Here is a 25,303-nt window from a genome sequence, read left to right as displayed (position 1 = left end):
TCATTCACTGATTCACTATGGGACATGGGAGTCTCATGGCTGATCAGCATTTATTGTCCATCACTAGTTGCCCTTGAACTGAGTGGCTCGCTGGGCTATACTTGTGTGTACAGACAGAGGAGTACTGACAAGTTCCAGCTCCTTGGTGTAGAATGGTTGGAGAGCATGAAACAGTGGCCTTTTCCAATTGCCTCAACCTGTAGTGTGTCCCTCATCACCAAGTCCTAGACCATGGAATGTGCCTGTTTAGAACACTTGGTCGTTGACAGCTTATTGCACTGGAAGATTACAAGTTTCGGGCAGACCAAAGAGCGTCTTTCACTGAGTTGGTGATCTTACAGCAGCAGCTGATGTTTATGTTGGAATGCATCCCTGGGAACAGCCCGTTGAGCACAGAGTTGTATCATGGAGTACTTGGGATGGCCTTCGATAAATACCCGCTGCGTCTGTCTCCAGACCTTCTTTGCAAAGGCACGTTCTAGAAGGAGATGGATAATGGTCTCTTTTCTATCACAGCCACCTTGTGGGCAATGTGAGGTGGAGGGTGCAGGAAGTGTCTGATGGGGATGTCCCCTTTCCATCACCAGAAAAGCTATGTCTTGGGCCAAATCAAACTGATAGCAGATAATCATCAGCCAACAGACAGCAAACTGCCTGATACGACAATCCTGGCAACCCAGGAATCAGCCTGGTGAATCTTTGCTGCACTCCATGTCAAATATATCCTTTCTTAGGTAATATCTAAACTGCACAAAACACTCCAGCTGTGGTCTCACCAAGGCCTTATAGAGTAAGACATTGTGTACTTAAGTTCTCTTGCAATGAAGGCCAACAAGCCAAAAGCCTTCCTAACCATTTGCTGTACCTGCATGTGTGCTTTCAGTGACTGATGTACTAAAACACCACGTCCCTTTATACATCAACATTTCCCAATGTATCACCATTTAAACAATACTCTATCATTCTGTTTTTGTGTCCGAATTGGATAACTTTGCACTTATCCATATTATACTGCATCTATTTGTCTTGTATTTGCTCAGTCACTCAACTTGTCTAGACTACATCCAGCAGACCTGGGCTGATTCAGTTCCACAGAGCTGAATACAACTTAGCTGGTAAGCCATCGCTTCAGGAGGTTTACTCATCTCAAAAGACTCGACAGCCTTTGTCAGCTTGGCCAGAGTTGGAGGTTTGTCCAGATTCTCCTGTGTGCTATCATCTAAGACCTTTGTGACAGAGGACAGAAAGAAATGAGAAGACATGCTATATGTGGGTGTTATGTCATTCACCCCGGCATAAAAGGATTTGTTGGTCCTTGGGTTATCAGGCTGCTATTACTGAGCTGTCCTGTTGCTTCAGGCTGCCTATCACAAAGCTCTCTTTGTGTACCCTTCAGGGGAAAAATGTGAGCACGTCTCAAAGCATTGGTTAGTTAACAGGAAGCAAAGGATAGGTATAAATGGGTCTTTTTGGCATTGGCAAGCTGTAACAAGTGGAGTGCCACAGGGATCAGTGCTGGGACCTCAACTATTTTCAATCTACATCAATATTGGATGTAGGGAGCTAAATTTGTCAATGACACCAAGACAGGTAGGAGAGAAGTTGAAAAGCGGAAGTAGAGAGCCTGCAAGTGGATTTAGACAGGTTAAGTGAATGGGCAACAAATTAGTAGATGGAGTGTAACATGAGAAAATGTGAACTTGTCCACTTTGGCAGGTGAAATAGAAAATCAGCAAATTATTTAAATGGAGAGAGATTACAGAACTTGGTGGTACAGAGGGATCTGGGTAACCTGGTACATGAGTCAGGAAAAGTTAGTTTGCAGATACAGTGAGTGATTAGAAAGAGAAATTTTAGTTTACAAGATCCTGAGTGACATGGGCAAAGTGGATAGTCAGATGCTCTTTCCTAGGGTAGAAAAGTCAAGTACTTGGAACATAGGTTTAAGGTGCATGGGGAAAAGTTTGGAGGAGATGTGCGAGGTAAGTCTTTTTACACAGAAGGTGGTGAATGTCTGGAATGTGCTGCCCAGGGCAGTGGTGGAAGCAGGTACAATAGCAGCATTTAAGGGGCAACTGGAGAAAACATAAATAGGATGGGAATGAAAGAATATGGGATCCGAGAGTGTATACGATTTTAGTTTGGGCAGGCATTATGATCGGTGCAGGCTTGGAGGCCAAAGGGCCCGTATTGCTCTTTTGTTCTTTGTTGAAATGGAATGTTGGTGTTTACCGTAAGGAAAATGGAATCTAAAAGCGGGGGAGTTTTACTGTAGCTGCATTGGGGAGACCACATCTGGAGTCTTGTGTATGGTTCGATCTCATTTTTAAAAAGATATAATAATATTAGAAACAGCTCAGAAAAGGTTCACTCGACTCATTCCTCGTGGTGGGGGGCGGGTGCTTATCTTACGGATAAAAGATTGAACAGATTGGATCTTTACCCATTGCTGGGTTGAGTGACATGATGAAACATATAAGGTCACGAGGGGCTTGACAGGGTAGATATTGGAATGTTGTTTCTACTTATGGCAGAGACTAGAACTAAAGAACACAGTTTAAGAATAAGTGGTCTACTATTTAAGACGAAGATGTGAAATCTCTCTCGCATGGATGGCTGGTTAGTCTGGAATTCTTTTCCCTGGAGAGCAGTGGAGGCTGTATCATTGAATTTATCCAAGGCTGAGTTAGACAGAATTTTGAAAGACAAGGGGTGTCAGGATGAGGGGGGAAAACAGCAAAATGGAGTTGAGATCACAACTAGGTCAATCACGATCTTAATAAATGGCAGAGCAGGCTCGAAGGGCCAAATGGCCTATTCCTCTGATGTTCATCCTGTTTCACGGAGCAAATGCTGGATCTGAAAATGATCTCAGGTGCCTCTGAGGCAGAGAGTGGGGCTTGCTGACTCTTCACCTAGTTCAAATTCTCCCTGACATCAACCCTACAACTGCAGCTGGAGCAGATTTTTCATGCTTTTCTGGATTTGGGACAGTTCTGTCTGTCTCACTTCCTGAACACCTTTGAGAGTGAGAACCCCTTGATGTTCTCCTGGATTAGCTTGCCACCAGTGTGTCTGGGACTCACAAAGGGATTTTGTAATCTTTTATGAATCAGTCCTAATGTGTCACAAGCAGTTCGGTGTTCTAGGGAGGTTATATCACAACCAATGGTTCAAGTTTTCCCGATTTGTATTTCTCTGTTATCAAGCTCACTTTTATTTGACACTGCCCCCCCACTTAATTCCTGGAAGTGAAGACTCTCTCCAGGTAGAGATTTTAGGACACAAGTCACCCAATTTACCTTGTTAGTTCTCACATAGGACCCATCATCAGACAAGTATTTGGTTTCCAGCCTGTACATGGCTAACAGCACTCGATTCTCCAAGCTCAGTCACTCATAGCACCAGTTATAGACCTGGGCCGTTCTACAACTGCAAAATCTACAACTTGCATTTCAAGAGCATCTTAAATGTCCCAAAGCTTTTCACAGAAGCATTATCACTGAATCTGACAGATTGTGAGTCACACAAGGCTCCCTGACCAAATACTTGGTCAAACAATGTAGAGTTTATGGGAGGGGAGAGAGAGTGAGGTTGGAGGAAGTTTCAGAGCTAAGACATGAAGTGTGGTCACTAATGGTGGAGCAATTAAAATCAAAGATCTGCAGAGATACCTGGAGAGCAATGAGGCGTAGGAAGGGAAACGGAGTTGAGGAGGAACTTTTTCACTCAAAGGGTGGTGAATCTCTGGAATTCTCTGCCCGTTGATGTGGTAGAGGCTACCTCGCTAAATATATTTAAGACACGGATGGATAGGTTTTTGGTAGGCAAGGGGATTAAGGGTTATGGGGAGAAAGCGGGAAAGTGGAACTGATCCACTTCAGATCAGCCATGATCTTATTGAATGGCGGGGCCGGCTCGAAGGGCTAGATGGCCTACTCCTGCTCCTATTTCTTATGTTCTTCTGAAAAGAGCCATGGAGAAATTTAAACACCAGAGAACTTTATAATCAATCTGCTGTCTGTGCAGATCAGTAAGTGTAGGGTTACTTTCCAGATCCCTGATTTGAATTGCTCCACCATTGGTGACCATGTTTCATGTCTTAGTTCTGAAATTTCTTCCACCCACCCCCGGTCTCTCTCTCTCTCTCTCCCCCTCTCTCCCCCGCCTTCTAAACTCTGCACGTTTGACCTTGTGTGACTCAAAATCTGTCAGATCAGTGACAATGTTCCTCTGAATGGAACAGTGAGAGTTAAGACACAGTGGACATTTAGATTAGCACAGGTTTATGGAAGATGGAAGCTATCCAGGAATGCTTTGTAATAGTCTAGACTAGGTAGTGAAAGTATGGAGGTTGCTTTGGCAGCGGCTGACAAGGCAGCGTAGAGGAAAGTTGTGTCCAAGTCAGTTTTAAAAACAATTGTCACAATGGACAGTGTGACAAAAACGTCAGAGTTTGAAAAGCTATTTGCTACCTTCAAAATACTGAAATGGAAGAGATCAAGGATGGTGGTGCATTGGGGTTGGGGGGCGGGGGAGGTTCTCCTGATGTGTCATGTTCAGTTCTGGGCTACTCAATGACCCTGAACATTCAGTAGCGGCTTGATTACAAGCATGTCCTCAGCACAACAGTCCTCACCAGTTGCTGTCCAATTCTGCTGTTTTTTGGATCTGGAATCCTCTGGAAGCACCACAGGGGCAAGTAGAAGGAACCGCAACTCTGTATCCTGAAAAACATGAAGCAGGAATGTATATTCAGCTTCTTGGACTGTTCCATCATTCACTTAAAATCGATCATTATCACGAAAGAAGCAGTGTTGCATAAACTACTGGAGCTAAAGGTAGCCAAGTCCCCTGGCCCTGATGGAATGCATCCCAGGGTACCAAAAGAGATGGCGGCAGAAAATGGCAAATGCACTCGTGGTAATTTAGCAAGATTCACTGAGGTTTGGGGCGGTTCCTGTAGATTGGAAAACAGCAAATGTGACGCCACTGTTTAAAAAAGGAGATAGACGAAAGGTGGGTTACTATAGGCCAGTTAGCTTAACTTCTGTAGTGGGAAAAATGCTTGAATCGATCATCAAGGAACAAATAGCAAGACATCTGGATAGGAATTGTCCCATTGGGCAGACGCAGCATGGGTTCATGAAAGACAGGTCATGTTTAACTAATTTAGTGTAATTCTTTGAGGAGATTACAAGCTTAGTGGGCAATGGGGAACTGGTGGATATGGTGTTACTTGATTTCCAGAAGGAATTCGACAAGGTGCTGCACAGAAGGCTGCTGTGTAAGATAAAGGTGCATGGCGTTATGGGTAATGTATTAACATGGATAGAGGATTGGTTAACTATCAGAATGGGGTAAACGGGTGTTTTTCTGGCTGGTGATCAGTGACTAGTGGTGTGCCTCAAGGATCAGTGTTGGGACCACAATTGTTCACGATTTACATAAATGATTTGGAGTTGGGGACCTAGTGTAGTGTCAAAGTTCGCAGATGACACTAAGATGAGTGGTAGAGCAAAGTGTGCAGAGGGGTATAGATAGTTTAAGTGAGTGGGCAAGGGTCTGGCAGATGGACTATGGTGTTGGTAAATGTGAGGTCATCTATTTTGGTAGAATTGGACTATTATTTAAATAGTAAAAAATTGCAGCATGCTGCTGTGCAGAGGGACCCACCCCCCCTTGCCACTCTGGACACCTTTAGCAGTGGAAATAAGATTACGTGGAAGATGTAGTACATGAAACAGCCAACTTGTCAATGCTCCACTTGAGCCTCCTCTCATCCTACTTCATTCACCTCACCTTTCCAGAAAGTCCTACTCCATTCTCCCTCATGTCCCTCCCCTGTCTGACTGCCATTTAAATGAATCTATTCACCTCAACTGCTGCAAGTTCCACTTTCTCACCACTCTCTGGGTAAACCAATTTCTCAATAGCCACCATCCCAGTACAAGGCAGTGTCCAGCATTCAGTGCATCAAATCACCCAGGAGGGTAGCTGACAGGTGCTAAACGGTGGGTGGGGTGGAAGGGGCGAGGATTATGGTCGGGGTCAATTTGTTGAGTTTCTATAGCTGGGCAGTCAGTGACACAGATAACTGCAGAATGACTGCCATATTTGCAAAGACCTGTGTAACATGCCTATTCTAATGTGGTGCAATCACATCTGACAGGACTGGAGATTGTTAACATACACCTTGTGTAGAAACTCCTGAGCTGTCTTCATGAATCTAAGCCCTCTCTATAACTTCTCAATATTAGGCACGGTGCAAACTCATTGCAGTACCTGTGCAGTATCTTTTATAAATAAAGGTACAGGTGGAGACTGTTGGCAGGTCCTCACCACTGGAGATTAGCACAAAGCTACTCAGCTGGTCTCAACTGGAGGAGCAGCCCACTCTGCTTCCTTTCCATCACCTGGTATAGATATCACTCAAGTCTCAGGGGAAAGATGAGAAAGGATAAAGCAAAGGCACACATGTTTAGGAGTACACTCACACATGCAGGCACGTACCAATGCATGTTTCCCCACGAGCACTGGTGTCCATTCATTTGCTAGCATAAGTGTACAGAGAGGTGAGCATGACTGCCCTTGACATCATTTGACTGAGTGTGGCATCAAGAGCTGTAATAAAACTGAAGTCAGTGGAAATCGGGAAAACTTTCCACTGATTGGAATCACACTTGGCACAAAGGAAGATAGTCAGGAGTTTCACAACACCAGCTTAGAGTCCAACCAGTTTATGTGATAGTAATCTTCCACACACCTGATGAAGTAACACTGTTTCCGAATGCTTGTGAGATTACTATCAAATGAACTGGTTGGACTCTAACCTGGTGTTATGAGACTTCTTACTGTGTTTACCCCAGTCCAACGCCGGCATCTCTATATCACAAAGGAGGATGGTCACTGGAGGTCATTCATCTCAGCTCCAGGGCAGGATAGTTTCCCATCATCTTCAGCTGCTCCATCAATGTCTTCTCTCTCATCGTAAGGTCAGAATTGGGATTGCTGATGATAATGTTCAGTACCAGGCCACATCAAAGAACAGCAACAATTGGGCGATATCAAGGCTCAGGCTGACAACGGGCAAGTAACATTTGTGCCACAGAAGTGCCAGGCAATGATCTTCCCCAACAGGAGAGGATCTGACCATCATCCCTTGACATTTAATGTCATTATCTTTGGTGCATACCCCCACTATTAACATCTAGAAACTGAACTGGACTAGCCATAGGAATATCGTGGCTATTAGGGAAAGTCAGAGGTAAGGAGTCAGGAGTATGATGGAATACTCCATTTGCCTGGATGAATGCAGCTCCAACACCACACAAGACCTTGACATCATCCAGGACAAAGCAGCCCACTTGATTGGCACCCTGTCCACAAACATTCACTCCTCCACAACTGATGAACAATGCTAGCCGTGTGTACCATTTACAAGATGCACTGCCGGAGCTCATCAAGGTGAACATGCAGCATCTTCCAAACCCATGTCTGCTACCAGCTGGAAGGATGAGGCCGGCTGACTCATGACAACACACCATCCTGACTTGGAAATATATCACCGTTCCTTCACGATGGACGAATCAATATCCTGGAGCTCCCTTCCTAACAGCATTGTATGTGTACTGACACCACGTGGACTGCAGCAGTTCACAATGGCAGCTCACCATCTCAAAGGCAATAAATGCTGGCCTGTCCAGCGATTGTTACTAAATAAACCTGTTGGACTTTAACCTGGTGTTGTAAGACTTCTTACTGTCCAGCGATGGCCACAGCCTATAAATGAATATTTAAAAATTCAGCAATACAAACACCTGGCTGGGCAGCTTGCAGTCATTTTCTGCATGTGTGAGCTGCAGTAAATGGGAGAGACTGACTTACCTTTGCTGACAGTGTCTGCAGAAAAGGACAGTAATTATTCCGACCAGCCCAGAACCAAGCAGCATGACCACCAGCATCCAGAGGGCAATTTGTGAACCTGAACAGCACATAAAGCAGGATCAGTATGACAATATAAACACTGATTGGACACTCCACCTCACCTACTGACTGGTCTGCATAACACACAACCCAACATAAGCTACCTTTCTGCTTTTGCTAAACTTTCTAATTGAGCACTCCCACATTCATCTCCAAATGCACTACTTTGACCTAGAATCCATTTGACATTGCAAGGATGGTACAAAGCGAGTACCCAACTCTCGGAGGGTCAGTACTGAGGGAGCGCTGCAGTATCAGAGGGTCAGTACTGAGGGAGTGCCGCAGTATCACAGAGTCAGTACCGAGGGAGTGCCGCGGAAACACAAAGTCAGTACTGAGGGAGTGCCGCACTGTCAGAGGGTCAGTACTGAGGGAGTGCCGCACTGTCAGAGGGTCAGTGCTGAGGGAGTGCCGCACTGTCAGAGGGTCACTGCTGAGGGAGTGCCGCATGTCAGAGGGTCAGTACTGAGGGAGTACCACACTGTCAGCGGGTCAGTACTGAGGAAGTGCCGCATTGTCAGAGGGTCAGTGCTGAGGGAGTGCCGCACTGTCAGAGGGTCAGTGCTGAGGGAGTGCCGCACTGTCACGGGGTCAGTACTGAAGGAGCGGTGCAGCTTCAGAGGGTGAGTACTGATGGAGTGCAGCACTGTCAGAGGGTTAGTATTAAGGGAGTGTAACACTGTGAGTGGGTCAGTACTAGGGGAGTGCAGCACTGTGGGAGGGTCAGTACTAGGGGAGTGCAGCATTGTGGGTGGGTCAGTACAAGGTGAGTGCAGCACTGTGGGAGGGTCAGTACTAGGGGAGTGCAGCACTGTGGGTAGGTCAGTACTAGGGGAGTGCAGCACTGTGGGAGGATCAGTACTAGGGGAGTGCAGCACGGTGGGGGGATCAGTACTAGGGGAGTGCAGCACTGTGGGTGGGACAGTACTAGGGGAGTGCAGCACTGTGGGAGGGTCAGTAACTAGGGGAGTGCAGCACTGTGGGAGGGTCAGTACGAGGGGAGTGCAGCAGTGTGGGTGGGTCAGTACTAGGGGAGTGCAGCACTGTGGGTGGATCAGTAACTAGGGGAGTGCAGCACTGTGGGAGGGTCAGTACTAGGGGAGTGCAGCACTGTGGGTGGGTCAGTACTAGGGGAGTGCAGCACTGTGGGTGGATCAGTAACTAGGGGAGTGCAGCACTGTGGGAGGGTCAGTACGACGGGAGTGCAGCAGTGTGGGTGGGTCAGTACTAGGGGAGCGCAGCACTGTGGATGGGTCAGTACTAGGGGAGTGCAGCACTGTGGGTGGGTCAGTACTAGGGGAGTGCAGCACTGTGGGAGGGTCAGTACTAGGGGAGCGCAGCACTGTGGGAGGGTCAGTACTAGGGGAGTGCAGCACTGTGGGAGGGTCAGTACTAGGGGAGTGCAGCACTGTGCGTGGGTCAGTACTAGGGGAGTGCAGCACTGTGGGCGGGTCAGTACTAGGGGAGTGCAGCACTGTGGGAGGATCAGTAACTAGGGGAGTGCAGCACTGTGGGAGGGTCAGTACTAGGGGAGTGCAGCACTGTGCGTGGGTCAGTACTAGGGGAGTGCAGCACTGTGGGTGGGTCAGTACTAGGGGAGTGCAGCACTGTGGGTGGGTCAGTACTAGGGGAGTGCAGCACTGTGGGAGGATCAGTAACTAGTGGAGTGCAGCACTGTGGGTGGGTCAGTACTAGGGGAGCGCAGCACTGTGGGAGGGTCAGTACTAGGGGAGCGCAGCACTGTGGGTGGGTCAGTACTAGGGGAGTGCAGCACTGTGCGTGGGTCAGTACTAGGGGAGTGCAGCACTGTGGGTGGGTCAGTACTAGGGGAGTGCAGCACTGTGGGAGGATCAGTAACTAGGGGAGTGCAGCACTGTGGGTGGGTCAGTACTAGGGGAGCGCAGCACTGTGGGAGGGTCAGTACTAGGGGAGCGCAGCACTGTGGGAGGGTCAGTACTAGGGGAGCGCAGCACTGTGGACAGGTCAGTACGAGGGGAGTGCAGCACTGTGGGAGGGTCAATACTAGGGGAGTGCAGCACTGTGGGAGGATCAGTAACTAGGGGAGTGCAGCACTGTGGGAGGGTCAGTACTAGGGGAGTGCAGCACTGTGGGAGGGTCAGTAACTAGGGGAGTGCAGCACTGTGGGAGGGTCAGTAACTAGGGGAGTGCAGCACTGTGGGTGGGTCAGTACTAGGGGAGCGCAGCACTGTGGGAGGGTCAGTACTAGGGGAGCGCAGCACTGTGGGAGGGTCAGTACTAGGGGAGCGCAGCACTGTGGACAGGTCAGTACGAGGGGAGTGCAGCACTGTGGGTGGGTCAGTACTAGGGGAGTGCAGCACTGTGGGTGGATCAGTACTAGGGGAGTGCAGCACTGTGAGAGGGTCAGTACTAGGGGAGTGCAGCACTGTGGGTGGGTCAGTACTAGGGGAGTGCAGCACTGTGGGTGGGTCAGTACTAGGGGAGTGCAGCACTGTGGGCGGGTCAGTACTAGGGGAGTGTAGCACTGTGGGTGTGTCAGTAGTAGGGGAGTGCAGCACTGTGGGTGGGTCAGTATAGGGGAGTGCAGCACTGTGGGTGGGTCAGTACCAGGTGAGTGCAGCACTGTGGGAGCGTCAGTACTAGGGGAGTGCAGCACTGTGGGAGGATTAGTACTGGGGGAGTGTAGCAGTGTGGGTGGGTCATTGATTTGGCCAATTTTCATCCTGAACAAGGAAGGGTCAGTTTTCCTGGGTTTTATTGGGATCATGCTGTGCACAGTAAAGCTCCTATATGTGGAACAAATGGTATTAAAGTTCAAATTAAGCTGTCTGTGAAGTATTCAGAGTTGTGTTCAGGTATCTATCAGGTAATCATTGATATTGTCCTTCCCCTTCCCCTCAGCTCACTGGTCTTTCTGGGTTGCTTTGGTATTTCTGGGTGTGGGAGGCCCTGGAATACTTTGTTTTTAGGAATCTGAAAGCACTAATCTCCCTCTCCCAGCACTTCCTACAAGCAGCACCTTTGGTCTTGAAGTTTAGGTATGGTCCTGTGCAGCCCTCTCCCACACTGGTGGACGCTGTCATCCAGATCCTGTAAGTAGTGTCAGGCACCAAGTGCAGCAGTGTGTATCTGTTTACTGTGTGACTTATATTCAAAGCTGTAAGAAAGAATGAAAACTTAAGAAATTGAGCAGAGGTAATCATCATTTCACTCTCCTTTTGAGCGGTGATTCAAAATTCACAGGAGATAATCTCACTCTGTGCTTTATCTAAGTACAGATCTTCAGCTGTGTCCAGAGGAGGGAGTTTAGCAGCATGAGTGATGGGGAGAATACAGCATGCGTGTTGTCACCCAAGATTCATACACACATTCACTGACCTGTTGTCTGACAGGAATACAATCTCACCTTCTCCAGCACGGGGGTCACAAAGCCAGCTGTGACGCTCAGTGCACCCCCGCCCCCCCCAATAACCCACCCAAGGAGAGAGGCTCCCCCCGCTCCCCAGTATCCGACCCAAGGAGAGGGACTTCACAGCGTGTGTCCCCCTCCCCCAATAACCCACCCGAGGAGAGAGGCTTCACAGTGTCCTCCCCCCGATAACCCACCCAAGGAGAGAGACTCCCCCCCCCTCCCCAGTATCCGACCCAAGGAGTGTGTCCCCCTCCCCCAATAACCCACCCGAGGAGAGAGGCTTCACAGTGTCCTCCCCCCGATAACCCACCCGAGGAGAGAGGCTCCCTCCCCCGATAACCCACCTGAGGAGAGGGGCTTCACAGTGTGTCCCCGCCCTCCCCGATAACCCACCCAAGGAGAGGGGCTTCCCCCCCAGTATCCGACCCAAGGAGAGAGGTTTCACAGCCTGTCCTCCCCCAGCTAATCCACCCAAGGAGAGGGGCTTTTCAGCAAGCATCTCTGCAATACCCACATCCTATGAATGTATAGGAAAAAATGGCAAAGCAGGCTTAAGGGGCTGAATGGCCTACTCCTACACCTAATTGAAATATTGTTATGTTTGAGTATTAGGATCATTCAGTTCTCTATTGCTGCTGTGAAGAGCCATGTGCATTGTCACATCGATTACCCAAGCTGAGCTTGTTGGATTGAAGCGGGACTGAGTTGTGATCAATAGAAACAGGAGTAGGAGGAGTTACTCTAGCTGTGAGCCTCACCAATGCCCTGTACATTGTAGCACAATTCCCTTACTTTGATCCTCAACCCCCTTGCAATAAAGGCCTACACTTGCTTTCTTAAATACAGTGGTACAGTGGTTAGCACTGCAGCCTCACAGCGCCAGGGACCCGTGTTCGATTCCCAGCTTGGGTCACTGTCGGTGTGGAGTCTGCACTTTCTCCCTGTGTCTGCATGGGTTTCCTCCGGGTTCTCCGCTTTTCTCCCACAGTCGGAAAGATGTACTGGTTAGATGCAATGGCCATGCTAAATTCTCCCTCGGTGTACCTGAACAGGCGCCAGAGTGTGGAGACTAGGGGATTTTCTCAGTAACTTCATTGCAGTGTTAATGTAACCCTATTTGTGTCACTAATAAATAAACTGAAAAAAGCTTTCTGTTCCTGCAGGCTCATGTTTTGTGATTCATGCATCAGGTCATCCAGATCCATCTACCACTGATTTCTGCAGTCTGTCGGTTTCAATAATATTCTGCTTTGCTATTCTTCCTGCAAATGTGCACAACCTCACATTTTCCCCACATGATACTCCAGTGGTCAATTTTTTGCCCGCTCACTTCACCTATCTAAATCCACTTGTAGACTCTTTCCATCCTCTTTTCACTTTGCTCTCTCTCTACCTATCTTTGCAGCATCAGGAAATTTGGCAAAATGTAGTCTGATCTCTTCATCCAGATCATTGATATAGATTGTAAATAATTGAAGCCCCAACAATGATCCATGTGGCTCCAGGTTATAGTTTGCCAACCTGAAAATGAACCATTTAGCTAATCCTCTATCCATGCTAATATATCACCCCCTGCTCCAGTTCTTACTTTGTGCAGGAACATTTTCTGTGGCACCTTTTCGAATGCCTTTTGGAAATTTAAATACACGACATCTACTGGTTCCTCTTCGTTACATTCTCAAATAATTTTTAATAAATTTGTCAAACATGGTTTCCCTTTCGTAAAGTCATGTTGACTCTACCTGCTTTTTTTATGATTTTCTAAATATCCTGCTACTATCTCCTTAATAATGGATTCTAGGATTTTTCCAATAACAGGCATTATATTAATTGACCTAATTTCCTGCTTTCTGCCTCTCTCTATCCTTGAATAGAGGATGTTACATTTGTGGTTTTCGAATCTGTGGGAACCTTTCCAAAGTTTAGGGAATTTTGGAATATTACAATCAAAGATACCCTCAAAGAACAAAGAACAAAGAAAATTACAGCACAGGATCAGGCCCTTCGGCCCTCCAAGCCTGCACTGACCATGCTGCCCGACTTAACTAAAACCCTCCACCCTTCCGTGGACCATATCCCTCTATTCCCATCCTATTCATGTACTTATCAAGACGCCCTTTAAAAGTTACTATCGTATCCGCTACCTCCCCCAGCAACAAGTTCCAGGCACCCACTACTCTCTGTGTAAAAAAATCTGCCTCGTACATCTCCTTTAAACCATGTCCCTCACACCTTAAACCTATGCCCCTAGAATTGACTCCTTCACCCTGGAAAAAAGCTTCTGACTATCCATTCTGTCCATGCCTCTCAATCTTGTAGACTTCTATCAGATCTCCCCTCAATCTCTGTCACTCCAGTGAGAACAGACCTAGTTTCTCCAACCTCTCCTCATAGCTAATGCCCTCCATACCAGGGCAACATCCTGGTAAATCTTTTCTGTACTCTCTCCAAAGCCTCAACATCCTTCTGGTAGTGTGGCGAACAGAATTGAACACCGAATTTCAAGTACAGCCTAACTAAGGTTCTATAAAGCTGCAACATGACTTGCCAATTTTTAAACTCAATACCCCGGCCGATGAAGGCAAGCATGCTGTATGCCTTCTTGATTACCTTCTCCACCTGCATTGCCACTTTCAGTGACCTGTATATCTGTACACCCAGATCCTTTTGCTATCAATACTCTTACGAATACTCTCATTAAAAGGACTCTGCGTATTCCAGACTACATGCATGTACTTTGGAATATTCCTTATACTCATTGAATTCATATTTTTAGATTTCAAGGCCATAATCTGCACAATAAAAGCACCAACTTGTAGTACACTTTCTTACGAATAGCCATCACGAGAGACGTTGCTACAGACTTTTGTTTACACTGCAACCACTTACTGTAACACCCCACGCTTAAAATGCAGGTCATCAAGGCTGGAAGACTTGTCAGCCTTTTGTCCCATTGGTTTTTCTGCCTTTTTTTTCTAGTGATTGTTTTATTCTTGATTGTTTTAAGTTCCTCCCTCCCTTTCTTACGGTCCTTTTCCACAATTCTCGGGATGCCTTTTGTGAAAACAGATACAAAATACGAAATGCTTGGTGCGTCTTACCCTTGTGCCTGTCCTCTCCACCTGGCTTCTTGACAGCGTACAGAGTGTAGTATCGAACAAAGCCCTGCTGCTGCTCCCTGGGGATTGCCTCCCACATCAGAGTGACCCCAGTGTGGGAGATATTTAAAATTGAGATTTTAGGCCCAGCAAGAGGAACTGTGAAAAGGTGAAAGAGAGATGTCTGCAAATGAATGTTTCAAATGCTGCAACTTGATGAGAACAGACATAATTTCAGTGTTAATTTAGACAATTTAACGGCAGTTTGTTTATTGGAACCTGCCATACTAATGATCCAGGCATCAGCGTGAAACCCTCCTGTGACAAAATGTTTAAGTTTCTCTGTGTAGACATTTCTCCAATCTCTCTGCTCACTGCTGACCCTCATCACCGGCACACTAGCCAAAATAACACTGTTTACCCAGTCAAAAGCTTTACAATGTCAAAATTTCTGTTAGAAATTCTCTGACCTTCTGTATATCAGGTCTCTTCTCGGAACTGTAGCTGTCATTGTGGTGAATCTGTACTGTATGCCCACTTATACTTCCTATAATAGGATGAGAGTCCACACATGTACTGTAGCCCACCCAGTGTTTGGTAGTTGATGAATGTGCAGGGTTGAGAATAACATTGTACTTACAGTACAGAAACAGGCAACTCAATCCAATTGCTCTGTGCTGCTTATGTTCTACATCAGCTTCCTCCCACTTTTCCTCATTTCACTTGAACAGCAAATCCTGCCTTTCCCCCTCATTGTTTTACAGCAGTTCTCTCAAAGGAGCAGCAATGGCCTTTCCAATGGTCATTGCTCCACTCAAATGGAGGAGGAAAGGCAGGACTAGTAGCAGCAGGGCTTAGTGAGAAAGGCATGTGGCAAGTAACTGCAGCAAACTCACCCTCACGGGTAGCTCAGTCGATACAGCATGAGCCTTTTGGACTGCATCGTGGCACTTTGGATAGCATTGCTGCCTCTCAGTGCCAGGGACCCAGGTTCGATTCCCGGCTTGAGTCAGTGACTGTGTGGAGTTTGCATGTTCTCCCCGTGTCTGTGTGGATTTTCTCCCGGTGCTCCAGTTTCCTCCCGCAGTTCAAAAACGTGCTGGTTAAGTGCATTGGCCGTGCTAAATTCTCCCTCAGTGTGCCTGAACAGGTGCCGGAGTGTGGCAACTAGGGGATTTTCACAATAACTTCATTGCAATGTTAATTTTAGCCTACTTGTGACACTAATAAATAAACTTTAACTTTTATTTTACATCATCTCCCCTTGCCTGCCTGTGCAGTAACTTCTTGATGTGGAGATGCCGGCATTGGACTGGGGTAAACACAGTAAGAAGTCTCACAACACCAGGTTAAAATCCAACAGGTTTATTTGGTAGCACAACCCACTAGCTTTCAGAGCACTGCTCCTTCATCAACTGACTGGGAGTACTGTTCACAAACAGGGCATACAAAGATACAAACTCAATTTACAAAATAATGGTCGGAATGTGAGTCTTTACAGGTAATCAAGTCTTAAAGGTACAGACAATGTGAGTGAAGAGAGGGTTAAGCACAGATTAAAGAGATGTGTATTGTCTCCAGACAGGACAGTTAGTGAGATGTTGCAAGCCCAGGCAAGTTGTGGGGGGTTACAGATAGTGTGACATGAACCCAAGATCCCGGTTGAGGCTGTCCTCATGTGTGCGGAACTTGGCTATCAGTCTCTGCTCAGCGACTCTGCGTTGTCCTGTGTCATGAAGGCCACCTTGGGGAACACTCACCCAAAGATCAGAGGCCACATGCCCATGACCACTGAAGTGTTCCCCAACAGGAAGAGAACAGTCTTGCCTGGTGATTGTCGAGCGGTGTTCATTCATCCGTTGTTGTAGCGTCTGCATGGTCTGCCCAATGTACCATGCCTCGGGACATCCTTTCCTGCAGCGTATTAGGTTGACAGCATTGGCCAAGTTGCATGCGTATGTATCGTGTACCTGGTGGATGATGTTCTCACGTGAAATGTTGGCTTCTGTGTCGATGATCCGGCACGTCTTGCAGGGTTGTGTGCTATCGTGGTCACTATTCTCCTGATGGCTGGGTAGTTTGCTGCGGACAATCGTCTGTTTGAGGTTGTGCGGTTGTTTCAAACAACCGCACAACAACCTCTGTAAGACATGCCAGATCATTGACACGGTTGCCATCATCTCACGTGAGAACATCATCCACCAGGTACACGATACATACATTTGAAACTCGGCCAGTGTTGTCTACCTGATATGCTGCAGGAAAGGATGTCCCGAAGCATGGTACACTGGGGAGACCATGCAGACGCTATGAGAATAGATGAACAAACACTGCTCGACAATCACTAGGCAGGAGTGCTCACTTCCTGTTGGGGAACACTTCAGCGGTCACGGGTATTCAGCCTCTGATCTTCGGGTAAGCGTTCTCCAAGGCGGCCTTCACGACACACGACAGTGCAGAGTCGCTGAGCAGAGACTGATAGCCAAGGTCCGCACGCATGAGGACGGCCTCAACCGGGATCTTGGGTTCATGTCACACTATCTGTAACCCCCATGACTTGCCTGGGCTTGCAAAATCTCACTAACTGTCCTGGCTGGAGACAATACACATCTCTTTAACCTGTGCTTATTCCTCTATCCACTCACGTTGTCTGTCCCTTTAAGACTTGATTACCTGTAAAGACTCACATTCATTATCTTGTAAATTGAATTTGTGTCTTTATATGCCCTGTGAACAGAAATCCCACTCACCTGATGAAAGGGCAGCGCTCCAAAAGGACTTGTGCTACCAAATAAACCTATTGGACTTTAACCTGGTGTTGTGAGACTTCTTACAGTAACTTCTTCACAGGATTTATTTGTGACTGACCAATGGCTGTGGCTCTGCTGTCCCCACACAGGGAAATATCTTCCAAATATCTAATCTATCAAATCTCATCAAAGTTTTAAAGACCTCTTTAATGTCCTAGAGGTGCACCCTGCTCCCTGCTAGTTGAGGACATGAATTTTACAAGATCTATCTCAGTAACAGACAGAGTGTGAGTAGGCTTCAGCTGACAGCATCAAGGAACTGTACCTCCTTCTTCACTGTAAGCCAGAGTGGACACTGGCCCCCCAAGCCCCCCCTGATATCGAGCATATACCGAGATCTTGTACAGAAGCAGCGGAGCCAGAACATCTAAAAAGAAAATAAGATCTTAAGAACCCCTGGAACTACTTGCAACTGCTTACAAAGTAAATACAGAACAAAAATTTGAATTATAAATTCAGCACACATATTACTAATGGACAAGGTATTCAGTTAAACTGGAACCATCATTGTGTTCCTTCAGAACACAGCCTTGTTTTGTACATTGTGGGATTGCTACTGAGTAAGGCTCCCCCTTCACTGTCCCCCATCAAACACTCCCAGGACAGGTACAGCACGGGGTTAGATACAGAGTAAAGCTCCCTCTACACTGTCCGCATCAAACACTCCAAGGACAGGTACAGCACGGGGTTAGATGCAGAGTAAAGCTCCCTCTACCCTGTCCCCCATCAAACACTCCCAGGACAGGTACAACATGGGGTTAGATACTGAGTAAAGCTCCCTTTACACTGTCCCCCATCAAACACTCCCAGGACAGGTACAGCATAATCATCCCTACCCTGTCTGACTGGAGCTGAATCATTTGCAGTTTTGTGTTGTAGTTCTGTACTTGCAAAGATTGAACTGAAACTGATATACTCATTTCACATTGGATCTTTATTTTGATCTATTCAATTGGGGCTTGCTTAAGAGCCTATAACTGGCATCTGCTTCATTGCCAGCTTTAGACCTATCCTTAGACCTACCATCAATCTTCATTTCAGGGGCATTGGCTGCTGGTATCTTTTTCCAATTAGGTATACGTTCTGAGTTCATCCTATGCCATTCCACCACAAACTCATCAGGTGTTGTACTGGTTGGTGGCTCCCAAGACACCAGTAGCGAGCGGTTTGCACTCTGAACTGTCAGATTGAATGGTGCTGGATGGCCTGAACAAAACACAAGCAATACCAAAAATAAGTGCATTTTAAAGTCTTCGCACAGCCCACTTTCCCCACAACCTCTTTGGGCTCTTACAAGGTGTCTTAGTCAGTTCCATGCTACTGCTCTGAAACTTCAGCTGAGTAACATCATAGAGCCACCCAGTGAGGAGTAAGTAACTGGTGGTGGGGAGAGAAGAGGGTGAGAATACAGTTCTATCTACTTGGAAAACTTCACTGGGGCCTGAACTTCCACAGAGTGGCAATTAGAATTGAATTGCCACTATGCAATCGTGAAGCCTTCAGTCAAAGGTAAACAGGCCATGAAATGTTCCTATGGTACTGGCAACCGTTAAGCAGCTAAGTTTAAATAAAGGTCTTGCCACTTTCAGAAGTCAAGTCATGGAGAAGGTAGGTTTGTAAGAGAAGTATTTGGTCGGAATTGGGGAGTGTCGGTCATGGGGTGTTCTGGGGTGGTTGAGCAGGCAAGTTAGGGGTGCCAGTCCAGTGGGGGGGTAGTAAGTTGAGAGGTCAGTTGTGAGGTTGAAGCAGGGTGGGGGTATGGAACTCTTGGATGGTTCCATTACAGGGCAATTGCCCAACAGTGGTTTAAACTTCCTGGACAGTTTCCAGCAATTCTTACCTGCATCCTGGGGCACCCTTCTTCCCTCCAAAAATATCACCCCAGAATTTAGATGTTACAGGCACATCTGTACACCAGTACAGTTCTCTATATACAGGTATACGCTTGTGTGATTTATACACCAGTACAGTTCCCTATACATAGGTGTACGCTTGTGTGATCTGTACACCAGTACAGTTCCCTGTACACAGATGTACGAGTGTGTGAGCTGTACACCAGTACAGTTCCCTGAACACAGGTGTACGCATGTGTTACCTGTACAGCAGAACAATTCGCTGCAAAGATGTGTACGAGTGTGTGATTTGTGCACCAGTATAGTTCCCTGCACACAGGTGTACGCATGTATGAGCTGTATACCAGTACAATTCCCTGTACACAGGTGTATGAGTGTGCGATCTGTACCCTAGTACAGTTCCCTGCACACAGGTGTATAAATGTGCAATCTGTACGCCAGTATGGTTCCCTGCACACGGGCGTACAAGTGTACGATCTGTACACCAGTATAGTTCGCTGCACACAGGCGTACGAGTGTGTGATCTGTACACCAGTATAGTTCGCTGTACACAGGTGTATGAGTGTGTAAGCTGTATACTAGTACAGTTCCCTGCACACAGGTGTACGAGTGTGTGATCTGTACATTAGTACAGTACCCTGCACACAGGTGTATGAATGGGTAAGCTGTATACTAGTACAGTTCCCTGCACACAGGTGTACGAGTATGTGAGCTGTACACCAATACAGTTCCCCGCACACTGGTGTACAAGTGTGTAAGCTGTACAGTTCATTGCATACAGGTGTACGAGTGTGTGATCTGTATACTAGTACAGTTCCCTGCACACAGGTGTACAAGTATGTAAGTAAGCTCAGGTGACAGACCTGCCATCCCAGGAAGGCTGGTAAACCTTCACTGTGCTCCCTCTATAGCAAGGACATCCTTCCTCAGATAAGGATTCCAAAACTGCACACAATACTCCAGATGTGTCCTCACTAATGCCCTGTACAATTGCAGCAAAACATCCCTATCATTATACTCAAATCCTCTCGCTATGAAGGCCAGCATACTATTTGTCTTCTTTACTGCCTGTGTACCTGCGCGCTTACTTTCAGCGACTGAGGCATAAGAACTCCAAGGTCTTGTTGAATATCCACCTTTCTCAATTTACACCATTCAAGTAATAATCTGTCTTCCTATTATCGCTGCCAAAATGGATAACCTCACATTTATCCATACCCTACTGCATCTGCCCACACACTCAGCCTGTCCAAATCACGCTGAAGCATCTCTGCATCCTCCTCGCAGCTCACCTTCCCACCCAAATTGCCCCTGTGTGTATGTATATGGGAGTGTGATGTGTGACAGACACAGGAGTGATATTATTCACTCTGATTATGTGTCACAGACACAGGAGTGAGTGTATTCACTCTGATTGTGTGTCACAAGTGCAGGAGTGACTGTATTCACTGTGTGTGTGTGAGACAGACACGTGTATGTATATAGGAATGTGAGTGTGATGTGTATATGTATGTAAGATGCGTGGTTACCTTGTATTAGGTTGAGCTTGGCAGGCTGAGTTGCTCCAATAGAGTTGTACGCAATGACATTCACCAGTTGGCTGGTCCCTGGCAGGCTGATGTTGCAGCAGATATTAACGGTTGCATTCTTTGTCACTTCTCTGTCCAAGTAGCTCACTGAGTATCTGCGAATTGTTCCTCTTGCTTGATTTCGATCAAGAGGCTGCAAAACACCCCAAAACTGACTGTTTTTTTGAGAGACTCTGATGATGGACTGAGCTCAGATAGAGAGAAGTGAGAGGTTAGATTCCACTATGTGAATTAGATAGTGGTTCGAAGGAAGGAATATTCAAGTTTGGAATCAGAATTGGACTTTGTGAAGCTGAATGTTTGGAGGTAGTTTCAGCAGAGAAGAAGGAATCAGAGATCAGAGTGAGAACTAGAATTGCAGCCTTCATTGCGAGAGGTTAGACCTGTGATTCACACAAAGAAACTGAAGAATTTGAGGAAGATTTCACACTGCCCCATCCAAGAGCAGATGGAGCAGCTAAAGTCACCACTACCCTGTGAAAAATAGTGATCACAGTGAGGGTGGAACGGCAAGGAGATATTTAACTCGAGAGGGAGCTTCAGAAAAGTAGAAAGAATGATGATTGGCAGAAGGGTCTGCTAAAAGGAGCAAAAGTATCAACATCACCTTTCCCCAGATTAATGAACCATAAACACCAGCAGTTAGATTGGGAAAGAAATGGACACAGGTTTGCTTAGAAGCAGTGGTGATCAGATTTGAAAAATCATCAAAGCAAAGATTTACTAAAGTGCAGAGCAACCGAAACAATATGAGATTGAAACTAATTTTCCTGCTACCCACACTGTCCAACTCAGTCAGACTTGCTGTGCCCTCTGCTTAACAATGATGGGGACACACTCTCAGCAGACATTTTATCAGCAGTCTTTTGATATTAACCCCAATCCTGATGTCTATTCACTCTGATTGTGTACCAAACACAGCAATGATATTGTCCTCACTCCTGTCAGAGACAGGAGTGAGTGTATTCACTCTGTGTGTGTGACAGATACAGGAGTGAGTGTATTCAGCCTGTGTGTGTGACAGATACAGGAGTGAGTGTATTCACTCTGATTGTGTGACAGGTACAGGAGTGAGTGTATTCACTCTGTGTGTGTGACAGATACAGGAGTGAGTGTATTCACTCTATGTGTGTGACAGATACAGGAGTGAGTGTATTCAGCCTGTGTGTGTGACAGATACATGAGTGAGTGTATTCACTCTGATTGTGTGACAGATACAGGAGTGAGTGTATTCACTCTATGTGTGTGACAGATACAGGAGTGAGTGTAATCACTCTGTGTGTGTGACAGAGACAGGAGTGAGTGTATTCACACTGTGTGTGTGACAGTTACAGGAGTGAGTGTATTCACTCTGTGTGTGTGACAGATACAGGAGTGAGTGTATTCACTCTGTGTGTGTGACAGATACAGGAGTGAGTGTATTCACTCTGTGTGTGTGACAGATACAGGAGTGAGTGTATTCACACTGTGTGTGACAGATACAGGAGTGAGTGTATTCACTCTGTGTGTGTGACAGATACAGGAGTGAGTGTGTTCACTCTGTGTGTGTGACAGATACAGGAGTGAGTGTATTCACTCTGTGTGTGTGACAGACACAGGAGTGAGTGCATTCACTCTGTGTGTGTGACAGATACAGGAGTGAGTGTATTCACTCTGTGTGTGACAGACACAGGAGTGAGTGCATTCACTCTGTGTGTGTGACAGATACAGGAGTGAGTGTATTCACTCTGTGTGTGACAGACGCAGGAGTGAGCGTATTCACTCTGTGTGCAACAGACACAGGACACAGGGAAGTATAACCAGTTATTGCCTGAAGCATTTGGGGAAAGCACACTCTACCTTCCACAGCACCGTAACAGCCAATAATCCATCCGACGTTGTCAGCTGCTGCACAAACCACACGTCAAGATATCCAACAGGCGCTGAGAATCAAGATAGCTAATAGGTTAGAAAGTACAGCAGTATCAGACAGTATCACAGCAAGTGATGTGGGGAACATCAGAGTGTTACAGTGAGGGGTGTGGGGTATATCAGAGTGTCACGGTGAGGGGTGTGGGGTATATCAGAGTGTGTTACAGTGAGGGATGTGGGGTATATCAGAGTGTTACAGTGAGGGGTGTGGGGTATATCAGAGTGTGTTACAGTGAGGGATGTGGGGTATATCAGAGTGTTACAGTGAGGGGTGTGAGGCAGGTCAGAGAATGTCACACTGAGGAGTGTGGGGTATATCCAAGAGTGTTACAGTCAGGGGTGTGGGGTATATCAGAGTGCGTTAAGTGAGGGGTGTGGGGTATGTCAGAGAGTGTTACACTGAGGGGTATGGGGAATATCTGAGAGTGTTACGGTGAGGGGTGTGGGGTATATCAGAGTGTGTTACAGTGAGGGGTGTGGGGTATATCAGAGTGTTACAGTGAGGGGTGTGGGGTATATCAGAGAGTGTTACAGTGAGGGGTGTGGGGTATATCAGAGAGTGTTACAGTGAGGGGTGTGGGGTATATCAGAGTGTGTTACAGTGAGGGATGTGGGATATATCAGAGTGTTTTACATTGAGGGGTGTGGGGTATACCAGAGAGTGTCACACGAGAGGGCTGTGGAGTATATCAGTGTGTTACAGTGAGGGGTGTGGGGTATATCAGTGTGTGTTACAGTGAGGGGTGTGGGGTATATAAGAGTGTTACAGTGAGGGGTGTGGGGTATATCAGTGTGTTACAGTGAGGGGTGTGGGGTATATCAGAGTGTGTTACAGTGAGGGGTGTGGGGTATATCAGAGAGTGTTACAATGAGGGGTGTGGGGTATATCAGAGTGTTACAGTGAAGGGTGTGGGGTATATCAGAGTGTTACAGTGAGGGGTGTGGGGTATATCAGAGAGTGTTACAGGGAGGGGTGTGGGGTATATCAGAGAGTGTTACAGTGAGGGGTGTGGGGTATGTCAGAGAGTGTTACACTGAGGGGTGTGGGGTATATCAGAGAGTGTTACAGTGAGGGGTGTGGGGTATATCAGAGTGTTACCGTGAGGGGTGTGGAGTATATCAGAGTGTTACAGTGAGGGGTGTGGGGTATATCAGAGTGTTACCGTGAAGGGTGTGGGGTATATCAGAGAGTGTTACAGTGAGGGGTGTGGGGTATATCAGAGTGTTACAGTGAGGGGTGTGGGGCAGGTCAGAGAGTGTTACAGTGAGGGGTGTGGGGTATATCAGAGAGTGTTACAGGGAGGGGTGTGAGGTATATCAGAGAGTGTTACAGTGAGGGGTGTGGGGTATATCAGAGTGTTACAGTGAGGGGTGTGGGGAAAATCAGACAGTGTTACGGGGAGGGGTGTGGGGTATATCAGTGTGTTACAGTGAGGGGTGTGGGTTATGTCAGAGAGTGTTACAGTGAGGGGTGTGGGTTATGTCAGAGAGTGTTACAGTGAGGGGTGTGGCATGTATCAGAGTGTGTTACAGTGAGGGGTGTGGGGTATATCAGAGAGTGTTACAGTGAGGGGTGTGGGGTATGTCAGAGTGTGTTACAGGGAGGGGTGTGGGGTAGATCAGAGAGTGTTACAGGGAGGGGTGTGGGGTATATCAGAGAGTGTTACACTGAGGGGTGTGGGGAATATCAGAGTGTTACAGTGAGGGGTGTGGGGTATATCAGAGTGTTACAGTGAGGGGTGTGGGGTATGTCAGAGTGTGTTACAGGGAGGGGTGTGGGGTAGATCAGAGAGTGTTAGAGGGAGGGGTGTGGGATATATCAGAGAGTGTTAGACTGAGGGGTGTGGGGTATATCAGAGTGTTACAGTGAGGGGTGTGAGGTATATCAGAGTGTTACAGTGAGGGGTGTGGGGTATATCAGAGAGTGTTACAGTGAGGGGTGTGGGGTATATCAGAGTGTGTTACTGTGAGGGGTGTGGGGTATATCAGAGTGTTACAGTGAGGGGTGTGGGATATATCAGAGTGTGTTACAGTGAGGGGTGTGGGGTATATCAGAGTGTTGCAGTGTGGGGTATGTCAGAGAGTGTTACAGTGAGGGGTGTGGCATATATCAGAATGTGTTACAGTGAGGTGTGTGGGGTATGTCAGAGTGTGTTACAGTGAGGGCTGTGGGGTATATCAGAGAGTGTTACAGTGAGGGGTGTGGGGTATATCAGAGAGTGTTACAGTGAGGGGTGTGGGGTATATCAGAGAGTGTTACAGTGAGGGGTGTGGGGTATGTCAGAGAGTGTTACAGTGAGGGGTTTGGGGTATATTAGAGTGTGTTACAGTGAGGGGTGTGGGGTATATCAGAGAGTGTTACAGTGAGGGGTGTGAGGTATATCAGAGTGTGTTACAGTGAGGGGTGTGGGGTATATCAGAGTGTTACAGTGAGGGGTGTGGGGTATATGAGAGAGTGTTACTGTGAGGGGTGTGGGGTATATCAGAGAGTGTTACAGTGAGGAGTGTGGGGTATATCAGAGACTGTTACAGTGAGGGGTGTGGGGTATATCAGAGTGTTACAGTGAGGGGTGTGGGGTATGTCAGAGCGTGTTACAGTGAGGGGTGTGGGGTATATCAGAGAGTGTTACAGTGAGGGGTGTGGGGTACATTAGAGAGTTTTACA

At 47.1% G+C, this 25,303-nt stretch overlaps 1 protein-coding gene across 1 annotated transcript in view; it reads right to left on the bottom strand.

Moving 5' to 3' along the window:
- LOC145361054 (interleukin-12 receptor subunit beta-2-like) overlaps nt 1-25,303 on the bottom strand; it is a 53,855-nt gene that overhangs the window by 712 nt on the left and 27,840 nt on the right. Inside the window, exons 8-16 of the mRNA XM_080216614.1 lie at nt 22,567-22,649; nt 20,668-20,860; nt 18,309-18,491; nt 17,551-17,652; nt 14,479-14,634; nt 10,985-11,122; nt 7,888-7,984; nt 4,647-4,727; nt 4,558-4,573 (exon numbers count right to left, since the gene is read on the bottom strand). Of these exons, the coding sequence (XP_080072740.1) occupies nt 4,558-4,573; nt 4,647-4,727; nt 7,888-7,984; nt 10,985-11,122; nt 14,479-14,634; nt 17,551-17,652; nt 18,309-18,491; nt 20,668-20,860; nt 22,567-22,649 (1,049 nt within the window). The remainder of the gene's footprint in view (nt 1-4,557; nt 4,574-4,646; nt 4,728-7,887; nt 7,985-10,984; nt 11,123-14,478; nt 14,635-17,550; nt 17,653-18,308; nt 18,492-20,667; nt 20,861-22,566; nt 22,650-25,303) is intronic.

Source organism: Carcharhinus amblyrhynchos, chromosome 33, assembly GCF_965287045.1.
Source record: "Carcharhinus amblyrhynchos chromosome 33, sCarAmb.v2.hapA, whole genome shotgun sequence".
NCBI lineage: Eukaryota > Metazoa > Chordata > Chondrichthyes > Carcharhiniformes > Carcharhinidae > Carcharhinus > Carcharhinus amblyrhynchos.
The sequence above is the reverse complement of the archived record's forward strand: the minus strand, read 5'-3'. Positions and strand labels throughout refer to the sequence as shown.